At 32.3% G+C, this 11495-nt stretch overlaps 2 protein-coding genes across 2 annotated transcripts; one reads left to right on the forward strand and one right to left on the reverse strand.

The window, feature by feature from the left end:
• Positions 1-3075: 3075 nt before the first annotated feature.
• LOC21408939 (eukaryotic translation initiation factor) lies at positions 3076-7450 on the reverse strand. Its single transcript, XM_010099840.1, has 2 exons — positions 7289-7450; positions 3076-3660 (listed from the first exon to the last, which is right to left on the reverse strand). Exons 1-2 carry the CDS (start codon positions 7448-7450, stop codon positions 3076-3078), a joined length of 747 nt encoding a protein of 248 aa, XP_010098142.1.
• Positions 7451-8729: 1279 nt separating this feature from the next.
• On the forward strand, positions 8730-10474 carry LOC21408940 (histidine-containing phosphotransfer protein 4). The gene is made up of 6 exons (XM_010099841.1): positions 8730-8789; positions 9209-9339; positions 9505-9573; positions 9858-9929; positions 10213-10285; positions 10427-10474. Exons 1-6 carry the CDS (start codon positions 8730-8732, stop codon positions 10472-10474), a joined length of 453 nt encoding a protein of 150 aa, XP_010098143.1.
• Positions 10475-11495: the final 1021 nt, after the last annotated feature.

Here is an 11495-nt window from a genome sequence, read left to right on the forward strand (position 1 = left end):
CCAATCCACTGATAATGCATAAGAGGATATCATTGACTCTTTATAGGAGCTATGGATTCCACTATCTATGAATAATGAATCTACGCATACATGAGTCATACCCCCAATGTACCGGCAAGCGTACCTTTACATAATATCAGGATGTCTCCCTTTAGTACATCAAAGGATACAAGTCAAGCATACGGGTTCATCATCCATCTCAGGATTAAGATGACAACATATAATTCGTCAAAAGTGAATTTTTTTATTCAAACAGAATTATTAATTAAAACAATTCAACTTTGGTCCGATCCAATATAGATTTCACCATTAGAAACTATATCAATGTCTCCACCCATGGAGTCCCACCTCTGACAACCAAGACAAGCCGTCTCCGTTAAGAAGTAGACAATATAACAATCTTAACATGAATAAAGCACCCAACTTTATTCCCTCGATTGTGGATCATAAGATTTAGACTATCATCTTTAGATTCTTGTCTTCCACATGTTCTTCACATTACATGCATGACCTAAAGATTTAGAATGACAGTCTTAGACTTTCAGTTTGCTTATCATACATTCAACTATTATGAACATAAAGAGGACAATACATAGATATATGAAATAAATAAATCTTTATTAATAGTCAAAATGTCTTAAAGAATATTGTTACATTTATTCCTAAGGGCATAAACGCTAACAGTAAGGGGTTTTGGGTAGAGAGAGAGTGAAAAAGAGAAAGTGAAAAAGTTTATTGAGTGTGTAATTCTTAAAACTGTTAGTGAATTTTCTCCCTCTTCCGTGGACGCAGTAAATTTTTCCGAACAACCTAAATCTTTGTCTTCATAATTTTTCTATTATTTTTGTTTTAGTTTATTTTTCTGTTGCGTGGGTGTAGGGGTGTGTTCTTCCCCAACAATTGGTATCAGAGCTATGGTGAAGATTAAAAAAAAAGCTAAGATGATGTCTGAGATAAAGTTTGAGTAGATTGAGTGGTTTGATGGAAAGAGTAATTTCAGCATATGATAGAGTACGGTGAAAGATGTTTGATGCACAGGGATTACTAAAAGCGCTACGAGGAGAGAAGCTTGAAAAGATGAAGATTAAGAAGAATTGGAAGCGAGAGCACTATTCGTTTAAGTTTGACTCCTGAACTAAAACATAGTGTTATGAATGAAACATCTCCTTCGAGTTATGGAAAAAATTAAAAAAAGTTTCTATGTCGAAATCCCTAACAAATAGACTATATTTGAAAAAAACAATTGTATAAGTTGAAGATGGATGAGAAAAGTGATGTTAGGAACCATATAATAATTTTAATAAGAGTATAACTCAATTGTTAAGTGTAGATGTCAAAATTGATGAGGAAGATAAAGCAGTAATTTTGTTGGCCTCCCTAACCAAATCATATGAGACTTTAGTGACTACACTTTTAGTTGGAAAGACGACGTTGACTGTGGATGAGGTGTCAATTGCTCAGTTAGAGACTGCAAATATGAAAAAATCTAATAGTATGTCTCATAATGAACAAGTTTTAGTGGCGAAGTCAGATTCATATAGGGGTAGGAGCAAGTTACGAGGGATATATTATGATAAGAGAGATGATCATTCTCAACCCTGACCAAAGAAGGATATTGAGCGCTATTATTGTCATAAAAATGGGCATATTAGGAGAAATTGTGAAGAACTGACGAAGCATCTAGAAGAATAAAGAAAAACAATAACCCAAGGAGACTTTAGATTCTACAAATGTTATTGGCGACTGGTATGACAATGAAGATAATGTTTATTTTGTTATTGCTGATGAAAATATTTTTTACTCTTGGATCTTAGATTCTAGATGCTCAGTTTATATGTATCCACATAAAGGGTGGTTTGATTCTTATAAACCTTATGATGCCGGTACTTTGTTGATGACTAATGATTCTGGTACTAATTAAGCTGTTGGAATAGGTACTATTAAAGTGAAGATGTTTGATGATATTGTGAAGAAATTGACAAATGTTAGATATGTTTCTCAACTAAGGAGAAGTTTGATTTCTTTGGGAGCTTTGGACACTTTGGGTTGTGAGTATTATGCGAATGGTGGTTTTATGCACATTAAGAGAGGTGATTTTTTTGGCCATGAAGGGTGAAAAAGTGAAAAACTTATATAAACTGATTGAGACTACAGTTGTAGCTGGAACTATGAAGGTGGAGCCATGTCAAGAATAGTCGTCTTTTGTTGTCAAAAAAGTTGCAGGAGTAAAAAAGTGTAATAAGATAATAACAGTTGAAGATGATAAAGATAAGATAGTGAAAACTTATGGCAGTGAATATGCTTTGAAGAAGAAGAAGAAGAAGAAGACAGTTTCTCGTGTCAAGTTTGATGAGAGTTTGAACTTGACGCATATTTATTCTTGTTGAAGTTTGCATCGTCTGTGCAATGACGGGACGGGTGTCGAGATTGGATACTCAATTATATGAGTTGAGAGACTTTGAGTCAAGGTGGAGATTTTTAGGTAACTCACTCAAATTGGTTTTGAAAAAGTTACTATTTTGTGTTTTTTGGTAAGTTACTGTTTTTTTGTTTTTGGACGAGAGTTATTTTATGGTTTATTATAAGTCTATAAATAAGCGTTTTGTGTAACCCTTTATGTGTGCTTAGAGAAAAGTGTAGAGACAGAGTACCTCATTATGAGAGAGAGAGAGAAAAGTGAGAAGAGAGATAGACAAGAGTGTAAGGAGTTTTGGGTAGAGAGAGAAAGTAATAGTTTATTAAATGTGTAATTTTTAAAACTTTTAGTGAATTTTTTTTCCATTTCCATTTACGTAAGAAATTTTTCTAAACTATCAAAATCTTTGTCTTATTTATTTTTCTATTATTTTTATTTCAGTTTATTTTTTTTTACTACGTGGATGTAGGACGTGTTCTTCTTCAACACTATATATATATATATATATATATATATATGTATATTTTTATAGAGACCAATAATCGCTATATTACATCAACAAACAAAACACATAAAATATTTGATCTACTTGGTTTTCCTCAGTAAACAGAACATCAAAATCTGCAACGAGTTGCCAGTATTCGTAACAATTCAAGTAACTAACATGTAGAGATCCATGTAACAAAATCGTCGAGTGACAGTTCATGCATTCTAGAATCATCGTGGAAGCTGTAAGTGATCCTGTCACTGAAGTCAATTATCTGCTTCCACTTCCTTCCAATGCTAATCTGGACAGCCTCATTTGCAACTGTCTTGGTCCAGAGTGAAATTTTGTCCTGCCGCGGGCGCACACTCGCCACCACACCACAAATCTCATCAAATTGCTCTCCAATCAAAGCCATCAAAGTTTCTAACCACATCGTATCGAGGCTAGATTTTTTGTTGCTAGAAACAGTCCACTTGCCTCCATTGGCACATTTGGGATCTTCCCACTTGGGTTCAACACCAGTTCTGAACAAATAGAAATCCGCTTGCGCAGGCAATTTGCTGGGCTTGAATATTTGGTCATACAAACACCAAAATTCCTCGACGGTGTCGAAAGTGTAGACCTGGCGAAGGGAGGTACCCCAGGCGGCGCCTTGGTTGGGCTCGGACTGGTTGTCGAACCAGAACGTCCACTTCCTCTCCAGCTTGTGGGCCCAGCTTTCGAAGTGTTTTGGATCAGTTTTACACGTGATTTCTCCCTAACAAGTGGTATCAGAGTCGATGGTTCGTTTGGGTCAAGCGATCACACTCGATTACAGTTATAAATGCAGATGGTGGAGCAGTTGAGAGTGTGATGCTTTAATATGCCAGCTACTTAAAATTTTAGTTCAAAGAGGAGATCGGTGAACACACACATGAAGGGGAGATTATTGATAAAAATGCATGTATGTGTTGTCTCACATAAAAAGTTGATGAAGATGTAAAATAATTTATATACATAAAATGGATATATATAGTATGTATATATTCCTATTCGTTAATCAATTTGAGGGGAACCAACCTTTCGTATAGCGAATGGTCAGTAATGCAGGTGAAAAACTGATCAAGCAAAATTATCGAAGAATATATTAACTTGCCAAATCATGCCACGCCAATTAGCTAGTGTAGCACTGTTACATATAATATACGTACCTTTTTCAAAATTCCCTCTCAACCTTGTCCTACTGACAAACAAGACAGCTTTTTACAAACTGTTCAAAACTATGTTAGGCCAATAAAAACTTAACTTTTTATTGCATATGTATTAGCAATAGCGAAATCAAACATATATGCTAAGTTTTAGCTAGGGTGAAAAATTTGGTAAAATTCTGACAATTCTTTATCTTTGGTTCTCTTTAAAATAGCAAGATTGGGAGAAACGAGGGTTTCTGCAAGGAAAAATCTCCAACGTGAAAATCTCTTGACAGAGTTTTAATATGAAAATCAAGAAAAGCGTACCTCTTTCCTCGAACTCTTTCCTACTCATTATAGACTTAGGAGTGCACATAAATTTGGGTTCAATCTGATCTTATTAACCGTTGATTCTCAATGGTTTTACATTAGATTAATTTTGCCAATTGTTAAAATTAATTTTGATTTCGATATCCATTGTGTCTAATCATAGATTATGCGCTAGGGCTTTTTGGGCATTCTAATCTTTATTAGTTTTAGCGCTATGCAATTCAGAGCCTTTAATAAAGAGGACTCAAATTTACTGTTTAATTGCTATGCGATTCAGAGCCTTTAATAAAGGGAACTCAAGTTTATTGTTTAATTTTAACGTCTTAATTGATATCTAACAAATTAAATCATGTCACGTTATATAAAAAATTTAAATTACTTTTTAACTAATTCTTTTGTATTTATAATAGAATGATGTAGTGTAATTTAATTAGTTAGATACTAATTAAAACACTAAAAATTAGACAATAAATTTTGATCCGAATAAAGGTGCTCGGGGGATTTATTAATTTTTACGTAGTCGTCGTTTTTCTTGCTTTTGATTAGAGAAACGCCTCCGTCCTCTCCTTTACGTAATGTAATCAAAATGCCGTCATTTTATATACAGATCACTCGGACACTATGATTAGATTCTACATTGTTACTCAGGCAATAGAGCAATTATGAGAAAAAGAAAATGTTAGTTACGACATTAATAAAAAGCGGAAAAAAATAATAATAACTTCACCACAAACAATGCGTTGTTCTACAACCAACATTAAAGACTACAAATCATAATGGCCCAAAATAGTCTCACTTGGCTTAAGCGTGTAATATAAGTTGATCAAAAAGACGTCAATGTCCTAGGTCAAACAACATGGATCGGAATGAGACGAGGCTTTAGTTAGAAAAGGTGAGGGTTCGATCGACAAAACATTTTTTTTTTAATGGAGAAATTTTATTCAATAATTAAGAGCTCGTTTGGAATAATTTGTGTTTATGCTTGTTCTTTTAAATAGTAAAAGAAGATAATGCCTTAAAAAGTGTTAATTAGTATTTAAATAATACCTCAAAAGTAATTTTATATTTAAGAAGAGTTTTTGAATTTATTTGGGTAAAAAAATCAAAAACACTTCTTATTATAAAAAGTTATGTAATAAAAGAATATGTATGAGATATTTAATTTGTTGTTTATAAATAAAAGGTTAAAAATGTAAATAAAAAGACTTTTTATAAGCACTAAGGAGATGACTTATTTTAAAAGTACATAAAAAAGTCAAAAATACTTTAAGGTTGGCCATCTAAACAAGTTCAAAAGCGGCTTTTAGACAAAATAAGCTAAAAATAGTTTTTTTAACCCAATCCAAATGGACCCTAAGTTGATACCACCAAATACAAAGAAATTTGATAGTTAACAATAAACATTTTTTTTTCCTTATGATACCAAATACAAAATATCTAGCGGGAAAAATAAAATCCTAGAAGTACTAATATGCAGTGAATTGACGAATTCCTTAATTAGGTCATATGGCCCCATTTGAAACATAAAGGGCGCGTTTAGAACTCGTTCTAAAATGATTTTATTTTTTATATAAAAATAAAAATGAAAACGTTTTCAATTTCAGACAGAAATCATTTTTGAAAATGCGTTTGGTAATTTTATTAAGATATTATTTTCAATATAAAAAACCTATTAATGTCTCTCTTTCTCTCTCTCTGCTCGAGAGAGGAGAAAACGAAAATAAAAAATAAAAAACGACTAAAAGTCATTTTTTATTTCTCTCTCATTTTACACTAAATTAAAAAATCATTTTTATTTCTATTTTTTTATCTTTATTGTGTCAAACGCCGTTTTGTAAACGTTATTATTTTTTCTTTCTTGAAAAATGTAAAAAATAAAAACGGGATTAATTCCAAACACGGCCAAAGTAAAAGTTAGATTTGTCAAGATTTTATTGCTGTGATATGGGGTAAGTTTCTATTGACTGATAGGTTAAAAAAAAATTGATGCAAAGTTGAAAGAGGAAAGAGAACATTAATGTACATGTTAATGATATAGACACATTGATGCAGCTGAAAGCTTAAAAAAGTGATTAATTAACTGTAAAAGAGATTCATTTTACTAAAATATATACATGTAAAATATTTTGATAGCTTTTCGGATCTTCGAGGATAAATTCTTGTCTGACATGCGATGCCCAATAAATCATTGCCAATTGCTGAGAATTGAGAAAGAACTAATTAATAAACAGTTAAGCAAAAAGTGGCATATGCCAAACTATATTGCTGAACTTTTGGTTTATAAGTACGTGGCTCAATTTATATGGCACCTTCAAAGCAATTAATACTTCTAATTTGCTACATTTCTTGTCGATTTTCACATTGAGTATTGATGAAGAGACGTTTGGTTCATGAATTAGAACCATGTGATTAGAATTATTTTTTATTTACGTGTATTTTTTGTGAGAGAAAATACTGTAACGAACCACGAATCATGATTCGAATCAAGAAACGAATCTAAGTACCAAACATCCTAGTGAAACACAGCTAACAAGTAGCCAAAAGGAATATATTTCATGCTAGGGTCTCGACTCGACACGATTGACTCGATATTAAATATTTTTATATCAGAAAAATATAGACACATATTTTTCATATTTTTAATTTAAATAAGATATGTTGGGAAGGCATTACATGTGAAATTAACCCAATACACTTTAGGAGTCCAACTTAGGTCTAGGATCATTTTATGCATATAAATCATTTCACATCCTCATCTACTTTTCATTTAGGACAGTATACACATGCATTTTTCTCAACAATCTCCCTCTCATGTACGTATTCACAGAGCTCCCCCTCGAACTAAAGTTTCTAGTAGCCGGCACATCCAAGCATCACACTCCAAACATGAGCAAACTCGAGCATGGGTAAGGGGCCGAAACCATGCAAGTCCACCAAATGCTCCACCATCTGCACCTGTAAATACACCAACTGCGGGAACACCAACACTCCTTGAGAGACAACGTTGGAACTGCAACCGAGTGTGATCGCTTGGCCCATACGAACCATCGGCTCTGATACCACTTGTTGGGAAAACACCACATGTGAAACTAGTCCAACACACTTCAGGAGTCCAACTTGACCTAAAAGGTTAATTTATTGGGTCTAGGGTCATTCTATGTATATAAACCATTTCACATAATCCTTATCCACTTTTCATTTAGGACAACACACATGCATTTTTTTCAACAAGATGAAAGACGTGATATTTATGGCCCATAAAATGAAAATAAATTAATACTTAAAATTGGTTTTATTAAATTTTATTTGAATGGCCTTTACATTTAATAAGTGATACGTAGACCATTTCAAAACTAATAATTTAAAATATTAGATCGACGTGAAATCGACTTAAATTGTCACCCCTGTTTTATGCCAGCTAGAGTTTTATCATCTCATACATCATCGAACATTTTATTCTTTCATTTTGGTGTATCAAATATTATAATTGATAAAGAGTTTCCATCGTTGTGATGAATGATTGATTAAGTTTAGGCAGAAACTTGGGGATGCATGTATAATGCAAAAAAGTTTTTTGAAGGAACATAATGCAAGTGGTTGAATATTCCTCAATTAAGCCCTTCCCAATATCATAAGGTCACAATACTGATGTGCAATGACATCATTAATAATGCTCTAATTTTATTTTTATTTTTTATTAATGAGCCTGCCTTTCCAAAAGAATATTATTGGGATGTGAGTGCATTAAACGCTACAACCTATTTCACTTAAAAAAAGGGTATATATATATATATATATATATATCTGGAAAAAGGGACAAACATATTTAGAATCTGCATGCATATAATATGCATAAATTAAGCTTAATATGATTGACATAGACAAATCCTCAATTTGTATACACGTAATATAAAGAATCAAATTTGCCGCATAAGCCCCAAAAGCCCCCACTGACTTTATACCGCCGAAAAATCTCAATCACAATAACTTATAATTGTCCACGTATATATATGTAAGTATATTATATATTTCATTACACCGTTTTATACTCCCCACCATGATCTCTCTCACTCTCTCACAATAACTTATAATTGTCCACATATATATATATATATATATATATATATATACATGCATGTATATTATATATTTCATTACACTGTTTTATACTCCCCACCATGATCTCTCTCTCTCTCTCTCTCTCGACTTTCCACCATTATATATAGCCAACTTATCCTTTCATTTTCCATCACCACAAACCCCTTTAGGCGTACGTATCTTTCTCGGTCCTTCTCTTACTTTGCTTTTCTTAACATTCGTTCTCAAAATGGAGAGAAATCAGTCGCGCAGGCAGATTGCCGTCACGAGGCAGTCCCTCTTTGATCAGGTTATTTTCTCTTTAGCTATAGCTCTTTTTCCTTTTTTCAAATTTGCCCTTTGTTTTCCTTTCTTAAACATTATCTTGAAATTAATACTCCCTCTTATACTAGTTAATGCATATGCTTAATAAAGCTATATATTATAATTAGCTCAATTTTTTTCTATCCGTGAGCTCAATGCATGCATGTAATTTAGCCAAAAATATGGAAAGAGAAATTCATATATCATGTAGAATGCATCTTGAGTTACAATCATTATGTTCGAGTTAAATTTTCCTGTATGCATGTTTATATGTACAAATATATGCAACTTATTATACAAAAATACTTAAATTAGTTAATAAGGCTAGCTTAATTTGTGAGTAAAATATCAAGCATGCATGATAAAACGCGAGCAGATCATGATCCGTCCAGCTTTACTTTTCAGGGGTTTCTTGACGAACAATTTGTCCAGTTGGAGGAGCTACAAGATGATGCTAATCCAAATTTTGTAGAGGAAATCGCTACATTGTATTACCGAGATTCATCTAGACTAATTAATAACCTGGAGCAGGCACTGTGAGTCCCCTAATTAAAAACCCAACATTAATTAAAAAGTTAATTATGTATATGTATATGTGTGTTATCATGAAGTTAAAACATGATATATATATATCATTCATCAGAGCTAGTAATTGTATACATCTACTAACTACTAAAGTCTTTGATCATGTGTATATGCAGAGAGAAAAGTCCTCTGGATTTTAACAAGTTAGACAACTATATGCATCAGTTGAAGGGAAGCAGCACAAGGTTATCATTATTATCATTATTATTATTATTATTATTATTATTATTATTATTATTATTATTATTATTATAAAACTTTTATCTAAATAAAGAGATAGGATTTGTATGTGTGTGTGTGTGTCCTTCTTTAGAAAGACTTTTATCTAAATAAAGAGATAGGATTTGTATGTGTGTGTGTGTGTCCTTCTTTAGAAAGACTTGATAGAAATGTATCATAAATTAGTATATTCGGTGTTGGGTTTAAAACGACAAACTTTAATCGGAAACCTTCTTTTTATTGGTTGCAGCATTGGAGCCAAAAAGGTGAAAGCTGAGTGCACTCAATTTAGGGAATATTGTAGGACAGGAAATGGAGAAGGGTAAATCAATCTCCCCACCTTCCTAACAATCTCTTCTTCATCACACACACACACACATATATATATATATGGATGGTTAACGAGATAAGGACTTGTATATATAGCTCTAAGATTGGTACAATTTTCTAAGAGATCAAATTTTATTTTTTTATCAAGTTCTAAAGAGCGAAGCTAAATAGGATCTTGTACAATGAAAATTCATATTTATTTGCCTAATATTATATGTTGCATGTACTACCAGTAGTATTATAATGAATGGAATTTTGCCACAACAACCATGCAGATGCGTGAGGACTTTCCAACAGCTGAAGAAAGAATACGGTCTTCTGAAAAGGAAGCTTGAAGCTTATTTTCAGGTGCTTATATTATATTTATTATATTATATTATATTATATTATATTATATTATATGTGTGTGTAAGTCATGAGTAAGAAGTATTTTTTCATAGCGTGTCTTTAATTTGGTCTTTTATTTATTCTTGTTTTTTCTTCATTCAGATGGTAAGACAAGCTGGGCCAAGTCAGGTTGCATGCCGCCCCAAGTAATGGGGTAACAAAATATTCAGCGGCACAAGAGGCTGCTAGTTTCCTTCTTTTTTTTTCCCCTTTTTCGTTTTGCTAATAATTAATAAACATAAATCTGCTTATAAGCAGAATTCTGAACCCTCAGTGAAATGGGTTTAGTTTCCAATGTAATCAGGATGTAGTTTAGGGTTAGTTTTTAAATCAAGCTATGTCATAATTAAGCTGTATGGTTGATTTTCATGAATGCAAAATGTAATGGAAGTATTCACTCTTTCCATAATATTAAAATGGACTTCATGAAGAAAACTATCTGCCCTAATATTATTGATAGTGGCATATATTAATTTCATGTAATTTGCCGAATTGCCTGGAAAATATGCTTTCACTTTTCTTTTTTATTTTTAATCCAAAAAAAAAAACCATTTTAACTGATGACGTACATTTAATTTTGACTCAACCAAAAAAAGTTCTTTCATAAATTCTTACCTGAATATATACTCCTCTCTCACTTTCATATACATTATACGGGCAAAATATTAAATATATATAATTATTAAGTTGTGGTTGCATATATACTACTACAATTAAAGAGTTTTTTTAGGGGACAACTTTTTTTTTTCATTGCTAAAAACAAATTTGCGGGCTGAAAGTCTTTGGTGACGACTTTTTTCGTTGCTAAGAGTTTGCTGCATAAAGTTTTTATGTAACGCCAAAACAGTGTACATTCAGCCATGAAAAATTAATCATATACGTAGAAAATTGGCCAACAGCACCATTAATTTCATCGCTAGAAATACCAAAAGCCACAACATAATTGGTCGCGAAAGGTTCTTCTTTTTTGCATAATAAACATTCACGAAAAAAGCAAATAAATATTTTATCTTACCCCCAGACAAAGCAAGCCAAACCCAAACTTCGAGTTTAAAAGCAACGAGTGAAGAAATAACCCAGCAAACTAAAGAGCAAAAATAGTTTTTTCAAGTGCCTTTCTCCGATGAGGCCTCCTGATAGAGTCAATTTATAACTGTTAAATTTAATCAAA

Source organism: Morus notabilis, unplaced genomic scaffold, assembly GCF_000414095.1.
Source record: "Morus notabilis unplaced genomic scaffold, ASM41409v2 Scaffold307, whole genome shotgun sequence".
NCBI lineage: Eukaryota > Viridiplantae > Streptophyta > Magnoliopsida > Rosales > Moraceae > Morus > Morus notabilis.

Excerpts from the sequence above, each read along its gene's own strand:
- LOC21408940 (XM_010099841.1), top strand. The coding sequence starts at position 8,730 with ATGGAGAGAAATCAGTCGCGCAGGCAGATTGCCGTCACGAGGCAGTCC. Across the intron at positions 9,340-9,504 it reads AATAACCTGGAGCAGGCACT|AGAGAAAAGTCCTCTGGATT; the intron begins GTGAGTCCCCTA and ends GTGTATATGCAG. Across the intron at positions 10,286-10,426 it reads AGCTTGAAGCTTATTTTCAG|ATGGTAAGACAAGCTGGGCC; the intron begins GTGCTTATATTA and ends TTCTTCATTCAG.
- LOC21408939 (XM_010099840.1), bottom strand. The coding sequence starts at position 7,450 with ATGGTTCGTATGGGCCAAGCGATCACACTCGGTTGCAGTTCCAACGTT. Across the intron at positions 3,661-7,288 it reads CCATGCTCGAGTTTGCTCAT|GGAGAAATCACGTGTAAAAC; the intron begins GTTTGGAGTGTG and ends ACCACTTGTTAG.